This window comes from Leuciscus leuciscus (genome assembly GCF_965113295.1).
Source record: "Leuciscus leuciscus genome assembly, chromosome: 21".
NCBI classification, from domain to species: Eukaryota; Metazoa; Chordata; class Actinopteri; order Cypriniformes; family Leuciscidae; genus Leuciscus; species Leuciscus leuciscus.
Window position 1 is genome coordinate 24,605,457 of NC_138745.1, and position 21,176 is coordinate 24,626,632.

Below are 21,176 nucleotides of genomic sequence, written 5' to 3' on the forward strand. Positions count from 1 at the left end.
TCTGTCCCCTGGCCGCTGGAGAGCAATGGGCCCATCTGAATACCATTGCCAGCCGCCCCCCTGAGTGAAAAATAAATGATATCAGTGGCACACTGCAGGTGTTGTCATGGCAACACACACTCTTGATAGCTCCCTGTGCCAACTCCGCCTTCCTCCAGAGAAGGTCATGCGGAGGTCAGCGCCATCGCAACGACGCACTTCACTTTCACAACAGCTGCCCACCAGACCTAGACCAAACCGAGACGCACCTGACCCTGTCCTGTTACAGAGCAGCTTCCCGAAAAGCCGCCCATTATCCCAGTCCCATGCAGTTCTTTCGGGTAAATCTCTATAACAACCTCTATACGGCCAGGCGCAGATTGGATGTCTCCCAAATGCCTCTAGCTGACAGATGCATTGCCGAAAAGCAGATTGCTAATACTGGGAGGCAGGAAAAATGAGGCAGGAATGAAAAGGACACGAGTCATCGAAATGGGACGGACTGCACTGGAATGTATTGACTCTCTTTCTTGTACTGCGTGTGTACTCTGTTTGAACCCACAGTTACACCATGTTGGGGAGGAAGGCGGGGTGGAGGAGGCGTGTTGGACGGGAGGAGGTGCAGCGTGTTCCAAATGGCTTCATTAGCCATGGGCACCTGTGTATTTTACAACCGTTTTTTCTGGTCCTCGACTTTGATTGCCATTCTAAGATTGCTGATATACAGTTGAACGGGACTGGGACTTTTCACTGTTTTAACGCTTGCCTGTGTGTGCTCCAGAAACACTGTCAGTCTTGTGCATTAATGGTGGGGATTTTTCATTGACTCTTTCTGTAGGTTACGTCATTGCACCAGTAGGTGGCGACGTAGGTTAATTACTACAATAGTAATTTCTTGCTAGAAATTACATCAAAAGTGGAAAACGTTGGTCAAAAACATACATTTGCACACAAACTGACCGCCAACCGCAACTTTCAGTTGCCATCTTTTTTTTAGCTTAACTGTCACGGAACGCACAGTATTGTGGGATATCAAAAGCAGCAAAAGATTCATCTAAGCTGTCTTCAAAAATAGATCAGAATAAATGTATTAATGAACGGTCCATATAAACGAGTCATTGAATCATTAACTCAATCGATTTGTTCTGAAACAGTGATTCATTCTGTAATGAAGCAAGTGAGGTTCTTTATGAGGGATTCATTTCCTCAACTGATCTGTTCAAAATAAATAAGATTGAGGAAAAAAAAATTTTTTTTCACTATTTCCTAGTAAATAATTACAACATTCATAATCTAAATAACAATAAGGACACAGTTTTGAGAGATCACAGTGTGATTGAGCGAAAATGATTCATTCATTCAGGAACAATGCTGTTGCTCAGGGTGAATGACCTGGGGGTTTTGTGCTTGTGCGTTGAAAAATGTTAAACGCAGGACAGTGGAATAAAAAAATTGAAGAAGGAAAAAAACGCAAGGTCCAGCGACGACTTTTTAAAAAGTTGAACTGTTTTCTTGAGTGTCACGTTTTTAGAACACTGTGACATGCACACGATGCAGGAAAAATGGTGAGACATGAACGGAACAGTCAAACATGTCCATCTAGTCATGTTTCCATCGAAAAACAATGGAAAACCTGCACATTAAAATGCAAAACTCTCTCTGTGTGATTGTGAATGACCCCTTCTGGCAATATTAGGTCTAAAATGTAAGTTACCCGGTATTAACTTCTTGTTTACAGAACTGTTGTATAAGAGCATCAATCTACACCTCCAAAAATCCCCATCTGCATAGCTGTATGCTTCTCAAACAAAGAGCTCAAGTTCTCAGATGTACTGTTACCGAGGCGTTGATGCCACAACGGCATTCAGCTCACCGTCCAGATGGATTTGATTCTGTATAGCATCATTAAAGCGGCTCATCTGCATGGGCTGAGGACTACATTAGGCTCTGAGCACTGTGGGTGTGCTTAAAGAGAGGAAGGTAATTAGTTCCTACTCTCCTCAGCAGGCAGTGGATGGATGACATGCTCATCATGTCTAAATGTACAGTGTGTGCTTCTAGAATACTAAAGCTCTTAAAACACTTCAGTCTTTCACTATCAGTCTATCTCTGCGTTCTTTAATCTCCTCATTTATAACCCCCTGTCCACCTGAGTCTGTCTTCATTCATTAAATGCCAGATCTTGAGCTCTCTCCACTCTTACTCTGAAGAGCTTTGGCCTGGAATAGCTCTTATAGGTATTTGATTTTGGAGGGGAGAGAATTTAGAGAATGTTACGCTGGGAAAACAAGAAGCTTCACGATAAGAATTAGGGATTTCTTCTGCTTCGCTAAAGACATAAAATGGCATACCCTATTATGCAGTTCCAGCACTCAAATGTTAAATCCTTGTTTCTCCAATCACTAGTCCCCTAACTTAACAACAGAATCATCATATTTCTTTAATTACCATAGAAATGTCTAAATTGGTGTTTTAAGATTTAAATTAACATTTATATTTGCATTTGAATGGCGGTGTGCAGGTGCATGTAATTTTGTTGTGTTCAAAACATTTTGATACTATCTGTTTACTTGCAGTATAATGCCCCGCTGAGACATGCAACTGAGTAAACACCTCTTCGTTCAGCAGATTTTTCTGTGATGACTGAATACGGATATACAGTGACCATATTTGGACACAATATATGAATGTTTTATTCATAAAAACGTATCAAACCAAGACACTCGAGAATTAAAGTAAATAAAAAAGCCGTAATACAACATTTAATTTTTAATTGTAAACTGATTTAATTGCCTAAGCCATGACTAAATAAAGGCTTTTATATATTTACTTAAATTCTTGAGTGCGTATTGGTTTGATACGAGTTAAACTATCCCTGCACCCAAAAAACACTGGGATACTGATTTTGCTTTTGCTTTTGCACTCCTTGCTTTCTGAATGTTTTATGTTCGGTATTTGAATTATAAAACAATAACTACACTTTCTAATGTGATGAATTACACCTGAGGTTACTCTGCTAGGACACTTATGTGAACTTGTGACACTTATTTTACTTTGGTGTCCTATTTCTGATCATTGGCCAAATCCTCACAAAATGATCTGTATTTCTGTCTTTCTAAACTAGGAATACAACATCCATGGATGGTGGGTCGGAGAGATAGACGGTGCTATCGGAATAGTCCCCAAGGAGTTTTTGCATCCTGCTTATATTCTATGAGGTACTTATATTCACAGAATCATTCTACATGATCACTTATCATAGGACATAAACAAGAACAGCTCCCTAGCTTTCTTAAACTGAGAGTGAGAAATAAATGTAAAGTGTATTAACATATTGTTAAAGTTACAAATGCCATTGTCCTATCTGTGAACTACCACTGTTTTAAAGTTTAAAAAGTTTTCATAATTGCTTCAGCATTAAATCCTATTCCTCCATGCTGACACCTGCTGGAAATTATTGCAACTACAAAGAAATATGGCAGTATTACACAGAGGCTTTGACTGAAATCGCATACTTTCTTGAGTAGGTACTTATTTTGATTAAGTAATTACTCCACAACTGCTAAAAATTACTGTGAATTCGGACATACTACTTTTGTCTCATATTGTTTTTCGCATACTATATAGTAGGGAAGTATGCGATTTCAGATGCAGCCGGAGTGTATTGTTCAAACTGGTTTTAAATATATATTTTTTATGTTTTCTCTTCTAGGTTTGCTTTTTGTGAAGATCACAGAATTTCCAGGGTTATAATAACACTTTCACATGTCATTGTTTCGAAATTGTAAACGAATAGATTCTAACGGAAGTTAAAGGGATATATAGTTCACCCTGAAATTAAAATTAAGTCATAAATTACTCACTCTAGTAATGCTGTATGCCCTTCATTCTTTGATGGACTACAAAAGGAGTACTTTTAAAGAATGTCCCGCTCACGCTCGTCCATATGGGTGATTCTATAATTGCAGGTACATTTGGTGTCCTTGGCTTTTTTCATATGCTTATATTTTAAATTATTTTTAATAATTTGTTACTCATTGTCATGGGTCACAAGATGTTACAGGCCATAACAATACATTTTCTGTAAAGAGTGGCTTATATAGCTGAAAATCATGATTTCTTGTCAGTGTATTTTTTTCCATTATGTATCATTGTATAATGAAAATATTTTATTTTACTTTTCGTAATATTTCATTTATTTTATTTATAAAAGTCATAGTCAGTTAGTTTCCTTTAAATTGGTGGAATTGTCTCCCACAACTATGCAGGAAATGATGCCACTTTCCCTCACTGATCAGATCTGAAGCATGGAAAGGCATGTGTGCTTCCTCTGAGAAAATATTTTAATCAGAAGTTCTTACACCAAGAGTTATTTTGTAAACCGTCAAAATTGTTACCTTAATATCAAAAGGAAAACAGAATTTAACACTGATCATACAGTGGGTTGTTTAAAAGTATTTTATTCATGATTTCATTTGTGCCATGTGCTCTTAGCATTTATGCTAGCAAGTGGAGTTTTTGGCTAATTATTATTATTTAAAAAAAATTTAAATGCTACATTTGTCTCCAATTATAGAATCATTCATAATGGCAGTGAATAGCGACCAGCATCAAGCTTTTTTAAAAAGCCTCAAAAGTATAAAAGTATGATTCCATACGACACGTGCCGTATATACCAAGTGTTCTGGGGGGTATAAGATATGAAATTGAATGTATTGTTTAATGATAATTCTGATTTTTAAATTTTATTTATCACTTCCATTTTAGGGTGAACTATCCCTTTAAGTAAAATTGGATTTTAGTTAATTTCTAGAAATGGCAAACAAAAAAAAGAAAATCCAAATAATTTCTTGCATTTTTTTTGTGCAAGTATTTTTATATATTACATTATCAGTGTACACTAAGTCAAGGCATATCTAAATCTAATTTTCTGATTTGTTCAAGCATATGCCATATTTACACATTGTGTACATGGAAAAACATTTGTAGTTTGAAACTTATTTTCCAGTTTCTATCATTTATCATGTAAAGACTAGATGTAAAGTCCATTTCAACAGCACAAATTACTGAATACAATTCTTTTCATGCAAATTTAGGCTGTGACAGCATCTTGAAAAAGCCATCTACTTGTTAGTTATTCTATATGTGAGGCGTTTTCTTTTTCAAATACATTTGTATTTGAAATTGAGTTAATAGTGTGTACTACTAACCAATTCAGCTGATATTACTTCATGGAAATAACTTGTCATACCACAGTTTGCTTTAATAAAAAGAGAAATAAAGAGCCTTTGAACTTTGGAATTGCCTATTTTTTGTGGTGTAAAATTTAATGGACTGCAGTTCTAGAACAATGCAAGTTCTTTAATATGGAACAAAGAATAAAAATATTCAGGACAAAAGCACAACACAAGAACAGTTAATGACGTCTATGTCTTGAATGTATTGTAAAACAATAGTTTATTCAGCAAAATGTAATTTATCACTCTTAAAACTGGACAAAAAGAACCTTAAAAAGCTTCCAGAATTTGATGTAATTTCAGATGAAAATATAATATTCCATCATGTTATAACAACTGTCAGTTCACACTCCAAATAAAATCTTGCAGATGAACCACCTTGCTTCCACTTTAGCCTACATGAACATTTCAGATGAACGACGTAAACTGCTTAAATGAAATACAGCATCAATAAGAGCTTCTCCGCTTCTCGACCGGAGAAATCGACCATTAAGGGTGGATCCATATTCACGTAACCCCATAAGGAAGCTCAGAAACACTTGAAATTAACTTAAAAACAGAGCTACATGGAATTTGGCTTTGCAAAAAAAAAAAGAAACCCATTGTTGAAACGTCTCTTTAATTAAAGAAAACCAAATCTGAGAGTTTCCTCAGGACGCATGTTCAGGCTCTGCCTTTATACATTTACACTGTCCGCTAAGAAACAAAAGATAAATCAGAAAGGGCTCAATTTAAAGGGTTTAAAATAGTGACCATATTTTACAATTCTATCTTAAGTGGCATGTTCTATCAGGCCTGATTGAGCGGTCCCACTCTAGGCCTGGTTATAATGGGTGACAGGACTGCTCTAGAACCATCTGAAGGCTAAAGCTAGCTCCAAATGGTGGAACAACGGGCCAAGAACGAAAGGGGAGGGTGATCTTAATACAGAGCATCAGTGTTGCTGCTCCTCGGCCTCTTGATCTTCTCGATGTTCTTCAGGATCATGTCATGTAATGTTACCTGCAAGACAATTTTGCTTTATTAAATCAGTTATCACAACACCACCCAGGACAGCACATACATGCAGTATTCTAAACTTTTTCTGCACATCAAAACAAATATAATTTGCATAACTATATTTGTTGTTACAGCAATACTTACGTATTGATTTCTCAGCTCTGACACTATGATCTTGAGGCTGATGTATTCTTTCTCATCAATCTCCGTCACTGTGCGACGATAGTCCTCCTATAAAAGTCAAAATATATATTATGCATGTGAAATTACTACTGTATCCCTGATCTAAATGCCATGTATGTGTACTGGAGATATGACTTACAACATGAGGGTATTTTGCCATTTTGGAAACCAGCTTTGCCCTTGTGATATAGTACCTACAAAAGATAGTATTTAAATAATACGAAGAAAAATAAATAAAGCCTGAACGTACATTTTCGTCTGACATAGCGTGACGTACCTTGATATCTGATCTAAGAAAGAAGCAGCTTCCGCTTCCACTGTTCTGAGTTCAGCAACCGTCTCCTCCTGTGGATAGTGAAGATAAACAGAATCACAACCAGGTTTTGACATTCCCTGACAGGACCAAACCTTCCTTGATGTTTCTTTTTAAACACCAAAATTTACCATAAACTGTGACAAATTACTGCTTCTAGTCTATAACAAATGTTGCTAATTGCTGTTGAAAGACATTTATTTAACAGGCAAACAAAGAACTGAAGGATGTGGCACCATACCTGAATTGAGACGCCAAAATTGTTGCCGTCTTCTATTCTTGGGATTAACAACTGAACCCACATCTTGACCTAGAAAACAACAGAAATGACATTTACCCAGAACACTTTAAATGAGAGAGAGTATGTCTGAGACTATGGTTACATGGACCTACCGTGTTGCACTTTTCTATGAGAGTTCTGAGTTCAGGCTTGACTTTTTCGATCAGTTCCACCAACTTGCCATTGCTTTTCATCATTCCACCAGGCATGACAAAGACCTTGGTCCCGCCAACTACAAACAGAAAACATAGGATAATGTAGGGAGGAGTGTCTGTATCGATGCGTTTCAAACTTACTTTAGTCAGGAAAACTCACCTTTGTCATCTGCACCATCTTCGAGTTTCCTCTTTTTAGCATTTTGCTATTGAAGAAATATTTCAGGGTTACTGTCTGATCTTTTTGTTTCATGTATGGAATCTCATTTCCACCACAGACTAAAAAATAAAAAAGGTAAGTGCGACTTTCTCACAATTCTGTCTTTTTATTCCATGGCGGAAACAATCTTCCATAATGTTTTGCACAAAGCAACAGTAGCCTTTTTTCTTTTTTACCCTATTCAGAGACTTTTTGACTGATGAATGAAGACACTTAAAATGACTGTTTACCCCCTCAAGCCCATCATGGACGTCTGCAAGTAGAATTGGGTCTGGCACTGTCAGATTGATCTCTGAATGAATTTCTTTCAGCTCACGGATATTAATTGAGGGATCCTAAAAATAAATATTAATAAAAAAAGACAAGAAAATCAAAATGCTATTTAGAACATCTTAAGAAGTAAATGTCAAGAATGCATCATATTCTATGATTAAATGCTTACCTTCAAAAACTGGTCCAGTTCTAACAATTTCTTCGGGAAAAAGTTTGCAACCAAGTCTTCAGCCTAAATTTGAATGATTAAACCGTAAGCAGTCCAATTGTCAAAGAAATGTTCATATATAAACTCACGGTAAGTGCAGTAACTTACCTCTGCTGTAATTCGTTCCCTGAAAGCATCAACCTGGCAAACAGGCAAGATAAGAAATATTCATATAAAACTATTTAATCACAAGACTGGCAATTTTGAGTTTTAGTGTCACAATTTATAATGTCGTGTGTTTAAAAGTCATTCGCTTTTAGAAAAAATAAATAAAACAACGGGTGGCCCTTCTATTGTAGGACGCCAAATGTTCTAAACATGTAACGTTACCATATAATCGAGCCGATTCCCACTATCCCATGACTTGTTAACTCACGATCTTCACCGTAATCCCTTGCAAACATAATCAAAGATTTAATGTCAAAATCGGGGTTGAAGCAGTTATGCATTTCTCCCGCAGCAACATGCTGCTGTGCTAAAAACACGCTTCATTCACACACATTCATCCCAAGCATGTGGGAGCTCCGGCTTTCCCTTGAAGATTTGATATGTATAATCCACAAATACTTTACCACAATATGAATTTTTTCTCTAAAAACACAAATGATTTTACAAGCATAAGTGCGTGTAAAAGTTAGCTAACGCGCTCACGAGGTGAATCACGCACAAGCCGGCTAGCCGCAAGCTAACTACAAACAGTTCATCTGAGTGCTCTTTATTTAAATAACGTAAACGGTGAGAAATTTACCTTTTTCTTGATCTCATTGTCCACCTTAAGAAGCGAAGACATCGTATTAATTCAATAAATGGGAAAAGTAAGGGATTGTCCTAAAAGCATTAACTAACCGTGTGGCTCACTACCTGCTGTCAGCCACAAGGCACTTGCGCGCTTCTAGATGACGTCACGCACATGCTTCGAGACCATAGATGTAAGTACATAGAAATCACATCAGCACTGTCGTGGGGAAACATTTAATCTTCATTCATTTTTTATTTGATACAATCTGCAATATGCATAATGATATTGCATTCATGAAAAAACAAGTTAATACAATATAGTAATCGCGTCGACGTATCGCTGTAATCAGCAGAGCAACTATTGCTATAATGATATCTATGTATTTACTCTATGTTCGCGGCAACTTCGAAATACGTATGTGAATCCGTGCGTCATATTTTTAGCTGTATAAATATTATTTATTGGAATCACAATTTTAAATACTTACAGAACCAATAAAATACTTTCACGAGCTATTTAAATAAGTTTGATAAAGATAATAATAAAAAATATTTAGTTAGGAATAGGACGTAAGGAAATCTGAGACACTTCCTGTGACGTGTGTTGGGGGCGTGTACGAATCTAGCGATGTAAACAAGAAGGCAAAAGACAAGACTCACAGTGTTGACACCACAACGGGTATTTTTAGAGCATCATATCACCGCATCATACGTATCAGTTGATTCTGGCTCACAGTCATGAACCTCCCCGTCACTGTCAAAGTGAACTTTAGGGGCAACGTGAAGAAATTTCCAGTCTTGGACACGAACAAAGCACAGTGGGAGACTGTGGAGGCCTGGGTAAGGAGTCATTAAGCCTTGCTGGGTGGCGTTTATGTGGGGACGTTTACATTTCTTGGTCCTGGAAGGCCGTAGCTGAGGCCTACATAAACAAACCTTAACCGCGTTTAACCTTCAGTAAAATATGTAATCATATCATAGCACATATATCATAACTTATATCTCAGTTCTGTCTTTTATACAGCCCCCAGTGATCTAAATTGCAACAATATCTGTCATTTGCTTTTGACCTTTCTGTTCGGCCATAAATCAGATGATGGCTTGTAAATAAAGCGTAACGTTGGAGGATATTGTTTTTCACTCTAATCTGCCTGTAACTCTTCGATGTCTTACAAATCTCTGCAGTTCTTGATGGTGTTTGTTTACATTGCCTTTTTATAACCTCTAGATTAAAACTACATTCGGCTTGAGCCATTTTCAAGTGAAATATTTTGATGAGGACAACGAGGAGGTAAATAATCACAGTGTAATAACGAGTTTTATATTTATTTTTGATTTAATAGTTTTACAGATTTCATTGATGCTTATCCTTTTAACATATGAGTATGACAACAATCAGTAAACTGTTTATTGTTATAAATCTATTTTCAATGGTACTTCTATTGACATCCTCTTGTTTTTACAGGTGTGCATAAACAGTCAAGGTTTGTAATAAATTCAATCAGTAGTTTTCACAAAATATGTTATCTGTAGTGTTGAAATATTGATGTCATAATAAATATGATTGTTTTTATCATTTGACAACACCACAGATGAATATACAGAAGCTCTAAAGGTAAGGACATCAATATTTGCACAAGTCCGTCTACTCCACTGAGGCCCACTGTCATCATCATAATTATATATATGTATAGGCTATATATAATCCAAGGCTTTAAACAAGGCTTTTTTTTTTTAAATTTAGAGTTCATTTAAGCAAGCCAATCAGCTGCACATGAATGTCTATAAGATGAAGGGTCAGGCAGAGGGTGGTGTGGTGAAGGCAGAGATGAAGGAATTAAAGGTAGACCCTAGACCAGCTCCACCGTATCGAGCAAGGGTCAAGATGGCAGACAAGGAGACCCAGGTGACCCCCGAGCGGGACTCGGTAAGCAGTTTGCAATCTTTTAAACATACTATATGCCAGGGATGTCTAACTCAATTTCTGCCTGAGCCACGTGAGCATTATATTATTCTGTACCATCAAAAGGGCCAACTGAAAATGTAAGCCTAGTTTCATTCCTTCTTATCGGGGGCATTTCTAGAGCATTTTTGTTGTTGCAAAAACAGCACCAAAGCTTTCAATTCTGGTGATTTTGGGAGTAGTCTTTATTTATTTATATGTAACAAACATTAAGTATGTGCTGCATGCAGATAATTTAATACGTTTAATATTACAGTCTAATTTCCTGCCTATAGGCCTTTTTTTAAATATAAAAAAACTGGTTATGGTTTGGTTGATGATGATAAACTCCCCACATATTTATACATTGGTCCTCTGTTTCATCATGGTAGTTTATTATAGATGCATATAATGTATTGCATAGGGGTTTGTGATCTTGACAAAAGATCATATACTTATGGGATCAGATACTTTCTGAGATTTTATCGATAATTAGAAAATATTTTGCTGCTGAATATTGATATTAGAAATTATTAAAAAAATTAAATGATACTTTAAATGTTAAATTAAAACAGCCAGTAGGTGGCAGCAAGTCCCTGTAAGTCATTGAATCATTCATTAAAAAAATGTGCTCATTTAGTATCGAAACATCGCTGTGTGTTGCTCATAGTTGCAAAAAAGTCCTGTTGCTTTGTCTGGAACTATTTTCGTTGGCGAAATAGAGCAAAAACAGGCAATTTTGTGTCTAAAATGTTAGTCACTTAATATTTATTTATCTCTTTATTTGACATGGACATACAATTACATTGGACGAACCATATGCATTGGTTTTAGTGTTATAGCATGCATGCTAATTTTCAACACCTGTCCACGGGAGGCTTTTAGAAAGAAAATATTAACTTGTTTATTAAAATGTTGTATAAAATCAATATCATATTTGTAATTTTGCTGATATTTAGAGAAAAAACGGCTCTCGGTATGATATTGATGAACTATATTAAATGATATAAATAGAAAAGACATACAGAGGAATTTTTGCCCCTTATATTGTGGGCATTCTAAATGCATTTTAATAAACTAAATCACACAGTGAAAGTGTGCACTCTAAATGCACAAGCGGCCTAGTCTAACTTACTAAGGCCCTTTCCCAAATGGCACACTTCATATGCACTTTCGGTCTTGTGGACTTACAATGGCTGCCGCGTGCGCGTGTCTGTCAAGTCTGTGAGACCGTAGGGTGTCCCATTTGTCATTTTAAGTTCCTTTGCGGTCGATATGATGCGATGCGACTGATGCGAGCTCCTCAGCAGACTTCTACCCGACAGTCAAAGCGGCGTTACGTCACGAAAGTGCGGACTCGTAGGACCGTGAGTGTTTAGGGTGTCATTTGGGACAGGGCCTAAGACTACATCTCATAGTGTATGCTTGCACTCTCTAGGTGTTTTTGTAAAGTGAGGGACATACTCGATATTGTCAGATCCACATCGTTAAAACAACAATCACAAAATGATCATAGATGAGACCCTAAGCATATCTATTTCCATGGCGATGCATCAAGCTGTTACTTAGAGCTGTATGACTGATTATTGCTGCTTCTAAAGACATGAGTGTAAAAAAAAAGCATGAAAGCAGATTGGAATTTAGCAGTAGATCACCCAACGCACTGAACGTTTTAAACACACTGGTGTAATCATAAGCATCAAAGGGTTAATATTCACAAGGAAAGCGCTAAATGAGAAGCGTTAACTGAGAAGTGATAACCGAGGGGTTTCATATGTACATTTCAGATATTAACATTCCAGTTTCACACCTGTGCTATGTGCATCTCGAAAGTGTGAGCTGTTTATTAGTTTATGCATATCTTGTAACAAAATTTAAATAATAATGAGCTGGGCTTGTTGCAGAGAAAGACAATTTCAGACTGAGAAAACCTGTTTGTATTGTTTTCCTTAAACAGGCTGTGGCCAAAGAAAACAAAGGGATGAAAACTGAGGAGGAAGCGGTCCCAACGTGGTTCAAATCCTACATGGACCGGGTACTGTATCTTAAAAAAATGTCAAACTGATCATTTTATAGGTCTTTTTGTTGAATCTGATCCAAAATGTTGCAAAAGTTTTCTCTAAGTTATCAAAAAGTTATCTACTGTTTGCAGTTCAAAGATCAAGTGGTAAGGGAGGTGGTGGACAAGATGTGCAGTGAGTTTTCAGGCCAGTGTTGCACACACAGAGCCTTGGATCCTCCCGCAGAGGAGCCGAGCACCTCCGGCACTCAGAAAGCTACGAGCTCCACCACGCTAAGGGCCTCTAGCTCAACTCCAAATTGCAGTAGTTGCAAAGGACCGGCCACTGGGGGAGGATATCAGTGCAGGTGAGACCGTCCAAAAACTTGTTTCAAGAATATTTATTATTACACACTCTTTGAGAAACTGAATCACAGGATGTATTTATTATTTATTCATTTAGCAGATGCTTTAATCAAACGCGACTTACAAATGAGGAATACAACAAAAGATTCATCTTAAATTCCCAATATGAGAATACAACATAAATCAGAATGGTACAAGCTAGAACAGAGAAGAATTAAGAAATAGTGAAAGTATATAAATTTTTTTTTCTCAGCAGGATGCAGTTAAAGTCACATTGAAATCAGACCTGACAATTTATATTTTTTTATGGAATATTACAGTATTTATTATAAATGTATCCGTGCACATCGGATTATGTGTTTGCTGGCGTGAGGGCGGGACAACCTGTCAATCACACGAGATCACGGCAATAGCAAACCACAGCGATCCAATGATCCAGTCAATTCCCGATGTACAAAATTAGTAAAAAAAATTCTAGTTTAAGAAGCCGTTTCACTTGAAGACTATCACATCTTCTGTTTAATGCCGACTTTAAGTGCCCATGGAAGAGACGAGTTTTCAGCTGTTCCTCGAATATTGTCAGGGATCCGGCTGTCCGGATAGGGTTAGTAAGGTCTTCCCACAAGCAAGATGTCAAATGTAATGCTCAATATAAAGCATTTCTCTCCTTTTATGTGCAGCGTGTGTCCATCTTGCATCTTATGTGAGCCATGTAGTCATAAACACGATCCCAGCCACAACCTAAAGAGGACAAGGACTCCTTTGTCTGTCCCTGAACGTGGAGTTACTCCAGAACCCAGGCAAGCCAAAATAAACACTTGGTGCTCAGAGTTTTGTTGTGTTTCCTCTGCTTAACCTGAATGGTTGTTAAGCGATATAAATATACTTGCTAATTGAATTTGATTCATTTTGGCTCATTCTCAGGTTTCTGAGACGGGGTGACAGGACGGTGCGAAAGGCGGAGAGGCAGCGGCTGAAAGCTGAGCGGAGGCAGCTGAAGGCCGAGGTGAAGGAGATCAAGAAGAAGCTGAGGCTGGAGAAGAGAGGGTTGCTGTGGAGTGGAGCCTCCAATGGGACCGCCACCTCGGGCCTTGCCCCCGCTCACGCTCCATCTCTAGGCCCAGGACCAGCCCCAGCTCCGGCCCTGTGCCCAGACCCTCAAACTTCCAGTCCAGAGTAAGGGCCACACTGAGAGGGGTCAGGGCTGGGTGACCTCCCTACCCAGCCCAGAACAATCATTATCAAGATTATCACATTGTCTGTTATAGTTGAGTTATCGCTGGCAAGTGGATGGAACTACCTCAAAATGCACCCGCTGCCTTTATGTATTACGTCCTTTTTATACTTTTTTTGATATGAGCTTCAAGAAAAAGACAGACGCTGAAACAAAGCTGTTCTGATGATCCTCTGTGCACTCAAACCAGGGGTCCCAAGGTCTCCTGCTGCACCTTGGTGCCCACAATGACTGCCTTGTTTCTGGATGAGAATCTACCAGATGGCACTTGTCTGGAGCCAGGCACCAAGTTCATCAAGTACTGGAAGATGAGGAACACTGGCAACATCAGCTGGACTTCGGATACCAAGGTACTTTTTAAAACCCAATGTTTAAAACCCAGTTTATATAGGTCAAAAAAAAAAAATGTGTGAGCTACGTTTGCATGTGTGTTTGTGTCTTTGTAGTTGAAGTTTATGTGGGGCAACCTGACCCTGGGATCACGAGAGCAAAAAGAGGTGGCAGTGCCCTTTCTGCAGCCGGGTCAGGTCGGTGTGGTGAGTGTGGCGTTTGTGGCGCCCCTGCTGGAGGGCACCTATACGTCTCACTGGCGCCTGGCACACTGTGGAGTGCAATTTGGGCCCAGAGTGTGGTGTAGCATTGTAGTGGTGCCAAGCTCAGGGCAGAAACTCAGCACCCACTGCAGCAAATCACTGGTGAGTCAACTTTAAACCATTGTATCTGTTCTAAAATTGCCTTCCGTAATATTGCAACGGTATTCACTGTAGTTCCTGAGATTGTCATCAAATACTTTATCTTCCCCTTGTAGAGGACCGATCTCTGTCTGATGGGAAAAGATGGCATGTTCTGGTCAGGCACCAGAGATTGTGAAGTGTCTACCAGCTCCAGGAGAGAATACTACATCCCCTCTGTGGACTTACTGACGGCACAGGTATGTACGTTGTCGGACACAAAAACACCACCTTATGTTTGTTCAGTGATGTGTGCCTGACTAATGTCCAAATTCTTGTTGTTGTCCAGGATCTGTTGTCCTTTGAGTTGCTGGATATAAACATTGTGCAAGAATTGGAGAAAGTCCCAGCCAACACTCCCGTTGGTAAGGCCTCATTCTGGCCACAATTATGTAATATATCCTCAGGAAGAATCTGTTCTTCAATGTCATGTGCGTAATTAGTCTGGCATCATTTTTGGAGTAATTGCGTAATCTCCTCAGATATGACCTCCTGTGTGTATCCAGCACTTCATCATGGATCCTTGTTTGGAAAGCACGGAACGGGACTAAGCAAAGTCGAGGCTGGACGTTCAGGCAGGAAAAAAACTCAAGGTTAGAGCATCTGATGTGGAATTTGAATTGCTGATTTGTACTTTTAACAACCATTACAGATCATTTCTGTCTTAATATCAGGATAGGTCCTATATACTCAAATCAGCATTTCACGTACACTACCGTTCAAAAGTTTGGGGTCTGTAAGATTTTTCAAATGTTTTTGAAAGAAGTCTCTTGTGCTCAGCAAGACTATTTATTTTAAAAATACAGTAAAAACTGTAATATTGTGAAATAATATTACCTTTTAAAATAACTAGTTGAATATATTATGAAATCTAATCGAGTCCTTTCATGGCAAAGGTCATGGCTCAAGAAACATTTCTTATTATTACCAATGTTGAAAATAATTGTGCTTCTTAATATTTTTTGGAAATGGGAAATATTTTTTTCAGGATTCTTTGATTAGTTGAAAGTTTAGCATTTATTTGAAATAGAAATCTTTTGTAGCATTACAAATGTCTTTACAGTCACTTTCGATCAATTTAATGCATCCTTGCTGAATAAAAGTATTAATTTCCTAAAAACAAATCTTACTGACCCCAAACTTTTGAACATTAGTGTATGAATTTCATCAAACAAAGTGGCTTTTGCAAATAAAAGACACAACTTTTTTTCTGACCTTTCTAAAAAAAAAGAAAAAAGAAGTAGCTAAATTTCCCCCCCCTGATGTTTGGAACTGTTAAAGGCTTTTGTGAATCATGGCCTATGTGATTAGATCATCGACGGGATGGTAGTGAACTTGTATGTACTGATGTGGCCTGTTCTCTGTTAGTGTTGCTGCCTCAGAAACAGAATGAGCCTCTGGACATTCCAGCCAATGAGGAAGGAGATGAAGACATCAGTGGGACCCAGTTTGTGTGCGAGACTGTGATTCGTTCTCTCACTCTCGAGGAGGAACCAGAACGCAAGCCTCAACGCAGGACTCGGCAGAACCTGAGGAGGCATGACGGTGAGTTTCTGTCTGATGTCTTAGTGCTCAAAGAAAGATATTTTACGGGGCCTCTATTATTTTGTTAATTTTACTTTTAATTATTTTGCAGTTCATGACCCTGCTCGCTTTCAGGAGAGATTATTACAGGTGAAGAATGACAGACCTTTGCCAATCAGGCCTGAGGCTCCAGCCCCTGTGCCAAAGCCAGTCATAACAGCGGAATCGGTCATGCCAGGTGTGCATGTTCTCTCTTTGATTCTTTTTTTTTATGTCGCTGTTGCTTAAACGGACATACTGAAAGCACTGAAGTCACTGTAAATGCAGTGCAAAGAAATGTTATTTTCTGCTAGAACTGTTCCTTCTTTCAATTCACACTTGGTTATTTCTGCAGTCTTTTCAGAGGCATTGATTGGCTCAAATGAAAACCTCTACACCGACCCAGCTGCACAGGAGGAGAATGAAGAGGAAGTGGAACAAAAGGGACATGAAAATGATCAAGATAAAGAGGAAGAAGCAGGAGAGTGGGATGAGGTGAGCAGCCAGGTGTCTTCTGCCTCATCTGAGGACTACATTGTCATCCTGCCTGACTGCTTCGATACTTCCAGGCCACTGGGAGAATCAATGTATAGCTCAGCAATGTCCCAGCCTGCAGTCCCTCTTGCCAACGAGCCAGAAGCACCGCAAATCCCGAGCATGGCTGAAGGAGAGAACGAGGAGCCCACCCCTGTTCCAGCGCTTCAAAACACCCTAAATCGGATGCTGTGCACCTCTCAGATATTGGACACCCCCCCTCTGATTCCAGAGATGGTACCTCCGTCCATAGCTCTCCCGCCACCCCCATCTCTTCGAACCCACAGGTTAAAAAACATTCAGAGAACCTGCTAATTCTTTTTTGACTAATTAATAATGCAGAGTGAATGTAAATGTATTATTATGCATGGACTTTCATTCGTTTTAATCACTTTATGATTCTTTTGCAGATCAGTGAGATCTCATGATCTTGAGTCAGGACCAGGGGCCTCTAAAGAGAACGCATCATGCCAATCTGAGGATGAGTCAAGTGGTGAGTTTTCTCGTATGCTAGACTCAGTAGCAGTCGTGATTTTTATCCCATGACTGACACTGATCTGCACAAGAACACACACACACACACACATACACACATACACACACACACACACACACACACACACACACACACACACACACACACACACACACACACACAAATAAATAAATAAAAGATAAATCAATAAATACAAACATACAGTACTACTACTACTACTACTATTATTACTTTGAAATTAATGTCAAGCATTTTAGGTTAAAAGTGTGAGGTGTGAAGAATTCACTAAGAAAAACAAAATACAATTTTAAAATATATTCAAAGTAAATATTATTTAATAAAAATGATTAAATATTAATTAATATGATTGTTTTATAGGCATACATTTATTTGGTTCTGTAGACCAAACCCACTGTCTAAGAGTTAGACTGTATTTGTTGTTAAACTAGTTTATAGCTTTGAGCCATCTTAAAATGTTGTTTATTTGCCCTAGGTTGCAGATCAGCTCATCCAGAGGCCCCTGTTAGTGCCTTTGAGACCTGCGGCTCCCAGGAACTCAGGTATAACAACACAGTGATGTCATTTCTGCTTACATGCATTACAGGCATCACATTATGATTTATTTAGTATTAGTCAATTTCAGGAAAGTGAGAAGGATCGGGTTTTGAATATCTATTTTAAATCCACCTTTTCCTAAAGCTGAAAGTTTGAATGCAGCAGAAGAGGAAGTAGCTCTGCAGACAGTGTTTTCCTGTGGTCGACCACATTTTTTCTTTGTTGTCAGTATGGTTGACAACATGCCTATGCTAAATAGTTTGCTTATTAAAAAGAATTTCAAAAAGGTGTTAAGCATGTTAATCATGTTGGCTTTCTTTTTTTGTTGACTGTTTTTCCTCAGTGTTGTTTTATGAATGTTAATCTCTGGAGTCCTCTTGTTTTGATGGCACAGAACTATTATGACACGACCTTCTGTTCCTGTTTTTATTCTTCTGCAGGGCACGTCACGGTGGTCTGACAGAGGGGCTGGTGAAGGGAGCACTCTCTGTGGCTGCCTCTGCTTATAAAGCACTCTTTACAGGCCAGAGCACACCGGCACAGGTGTTCGTTTTTTCCTCATCAGTGCACGACACTCCAGAACAGAACATAAACACCCACCATATAGTGACTTTTCTTTCTGTTACACTTCCATTTAAAAGTTTGTGGTCGTAATATGTCTTATGCTCTGATGCTCACCAATACGGAGCCCCTAAAGGGATGTGGTGATGTAATAAAAGATGTCAATGCTTTTGCATTCTCTTGCAAAACTTTTGCGTGCTGGTCGCTCTTCCCGTAACAACGCGCTGAGACACGGCAACTAAACCCAAAAAATTCACAACGTTTTATTACAATAGTCTTCTCTTTATCACTTCACTTACTTACTAGCTTACTTAAAATGTTATGTATATGACAGTACTGTATTTTCCTTTTCGAAGTGATTTAAATCATATTTCAAGTAATTCAAAACCATCATGGCGAACAGTGTGCATCGGAAGTGTCTCAGCTGAAGGAAATAATCCATCATTTATCGATTTAAATATAGCAGGCAAATTTTCTTATCTGGTCGATTACGATAACATTAGGAAAAACATATATAGGCCGATATATCGCACATCCTTATTACAAATAAATGTCACTTTTGATTAATTTAATGCATCCTTCCTGTATAAAAGTCTTAATTTCTTTAAAAAAACAAAACAAATCTTACTAACCCCAAACTTTTGAACACTAGTGCACTATTTCTAGAAAGTTGCAGCATGCATTGTGTACTTCATTGTGGCTTTTCTGCATTCTTTGTTATCTCTGAACTCAGGACTTGGCATGTGAGTGACCTTTTAACATACTAACTTTGGATTGGTTCTCTTTCAGCGGCCTGCTGTTGACCCCGCCTGCGAGGATGCCTCCATGATGGCTGTTTTACAGGAGATGGGTTTCAGTAACCAGCCGCTCAATCAGAGGTTGCTGAGGAAGCATCACTACAGTTTGCTTGATGTGGTCAACGAGCTTGTGCAGTTGACCGACAGCGAATGGCACATCTCAAGACACTAGGAAGCACCGTGGCAACCTCAGTGAAGTATAGGAATTGTAAATGATTTCATCGTGTTGCAGTAATGAAATGCCTCTGATGTTCTTTTCTTAGAGAAATAGTTTGGACTCTCGAAAAAGAGAACTATATCACTAGAACTGACCATAGCTGCAATGATGCAATTACTTGATTGTAAAATTTTAGTTTCATGTTTGTAGGACATTATGAATGGAGAAACAACATAAGGTTTATAAAGAAGTCTTAATGCTATCTTTATTCAGTGTGTGTGCCCTACTAACACATATAGACTGCTGTTAGGTAGGCTTCAGGTATCTTTTGTACTGCTTGATTAGATAAGACTAATTACCCAGAGGGTTTCCATTTGTTTGAGCACTTTTGCCTCTCAGAGGAAAGATATAAAAAGAAAAGCTTGTGTTGATTTAGTTATTTGTCACAGTGACCTCTATATTTATATATCTTATTTTAAATCACACTAATTCATGTCACACTGGTGTTGGGCTGCCTGACATATAGGAATGTGCAATGAGTTTTTCAGTCATGCTTAACTCAACCAGTGATTGATTGGTCAAAGTTTTTGCTAGGCACCAATTTTGATCATCTTTGTCATTTTCATGTGCAATGTATTACTATGAACTGAAGGCTTATCAACATGGCTTTTTGTGTCCAGCACAGTGAATTAAAAAACATTCCATTACAGTTTATCAGTGTGTTGGAGTTTTATTCGCATTGTATAATCATGAATCTTCTCGCTATTGTTCAAATCACACCAATCAGCAAAACTATGTTTGGTGAATGTACACACATCTGAGTTGCTGAAACAATGGAATGTTCTAAAGGTTAAAATAGTTATTGCTTTAGTCAGCTTCTACTTTCAAGGCAGGAACTGAGTACAGATTCCCCAGTCTCTACGTTTTTTTTTCCATTACCCTCTAAAAGTAAACTATTATCCACAACATAACTATACTGGATATGTGCATGTCGATTTTGACCATCTTCATGTATTCTGGAGTTGAACATGGTTTTGTTGGAGATCAAAAATATTTTCTGATATTTAATACCAAGAGATCTCACAACATTATATCTTGGAAACATTACACACACTGTGCTGAGAGGATATGTATATCTTGTTAATATATTAAGTGTAGCAAAACACTTTTTTTTTTTTTTATTATCATTTGACAATTAATAATACTATCATTAAAAATAAATAAAATAAACTAAAGATACGAAACGCACTATTTTTCCATGCAAACTCTTTCCATCTCTGTGAGCAGGTACATGTGTCTTGCAAGCAAAATACCATTCTTCATTTGTAATTTCTTCCCATAATTATATTTCCCATTTCCGTTTAATATATATATAGATGTTGTTTTTTTTTATTCTCCATCATGGCCAGATAGAGAGAAGAGATTAATCTGGGATTAGTCAATTATCAACTCGTGTATTCAGACCCGTACCATTTTTTTCCCCTTCAAATTTTCACTTTTCTTTTAATACATTTTAAAATTATGTATGTTTTCTTTGTTAACCTCTAAAAAGTCTCGACACTAATTCGAAAAAAATAATAATTCCCAAATATACGATATATAAACACGCAGTATCGATTATGACCACCAGATGGCGACACCAAACAACTGTGAAGG

The 21,176-nt window shown here is 38.0% G+C and overlaps 3 protein-coding genes across 5 annotated transcripts in view; 2 read left to right on the plus strand and 1 right to left on the minus strand.

Annotated features, from left to right (window-relative positions):
* The window catches only part of skap1 (src kinase associated phosphoprotein 1), a 31,290-nt gene extending 26,010 nt beyond the window's left edge, over nucleotides 1-5,280 (plus strand). Inside the window, exons 12-13 of the mRNA XM_082151263.1 lie at nucleotides 3,104-3,197; nucleotides 3,692-5,280. Coding sequence (XP_082007389.1) covers nucleotides 3,104-3,196 — 93 coding nt within the window. The 3' untranslated portion in view covers nucleotide 3,197; nucleotides 3,692-5,280. The remainder of the gene's footprint in view (nucleotides 1-3,103; nucleotides 3,198-3,691) is intronic.
* On the minus strand, nucleotides 4,526-8,752 carry psme3 (proteasome activator subunit 3). The gene is made up of 11 exons (XM_082151273.1): nucleotides 8,596-8,752; nucleotides 7,956-7,988; nucleotides 7,809-7,871; nucleotides 7,597-7,701; nucleotides 7,307-7,352; nucleotides 7,105-7,223; nucleotides 6,953-7,021; nucleotides 6,676-6,743; nucleotides 6,538-6,592; nucleotides 6,360-6,446; nucleotides 4,526-6,218 (listed from the first exon to the last, which is right to left on the minus strand). The coding sequence occupies exons 1-11, from the start codon at nucleotides 8,635-8,637 to the stop codon at nucleotides 6,138-6,140; spliced, it is 768 nt and encodes a 255-aa protein (XP_082007399.1). The 5' UTR covers nucleotides 8,638-8,752; the 3' UTR covers nucleotides 4,526-6,137.
* Nucleotides 8,753-9,198: 446 nt separating this feature from the next.
* nbr1a (NBR1 autophagy cargo receptor a) lies at nucleotides 9,199-20,232 on the plus strand. 3 transcript variants are annotated; one of them, XM_082152633.1, is made up of 21 exons: nucleotides 9,199-9,425; nucleotides 9,814-9,891; nucleotides 10,051-10,069; nucleotides 10,178-10,200; nucleotides 10,330-10,512; nucleotides 12,485-12,562; nucleotides 12,680-12,894; nucleotides 13,573-13,692; nucleotides 13,817-14,068; nucleotides 14,317-14,476; nucleotides 14,573-14,821; nucleotides 14,935-15,057; nucleotides 15,147-15,222; nucleotides 15,340-15,450; nucleotides 16,226-16,402; nucleotides 16,494-16,619; nucleotides 16,776-17,241; nucleotides 17,365-17,447; nucleotides 17,944-18,010; nucleotides 18,446-18,548; nucleotides 19,356-20,232. In XM_082152633.1, the coding sequence occupies exons 1-21, from the start codon at nucleotides 9,324-9,326 to the stop codon at nucleotides 19,533-19,535; spliced, it is 2,991 nt and encodes a 996-aa protein (XP_082008759.1). In that variant the 5' UTR covers nucleotides 9,199-9,323; the 3' UTR covers nucleotides 19,536-20,232. The 3 variants fall into 3 exon arrangements, with proteins under 3 accessions (XP_082008759.1, XP_082008761.1, XP_082008760.1); XM_082152635.1 differs by having other exon boundaries at nucleotides 15,364-15,450; XM_082152634.1 differs by having other exon boundaries at nucleotides 9,814-9,876.
* Nucleotides 20,233-21,176: the final 944 nt, after the last annotated feature.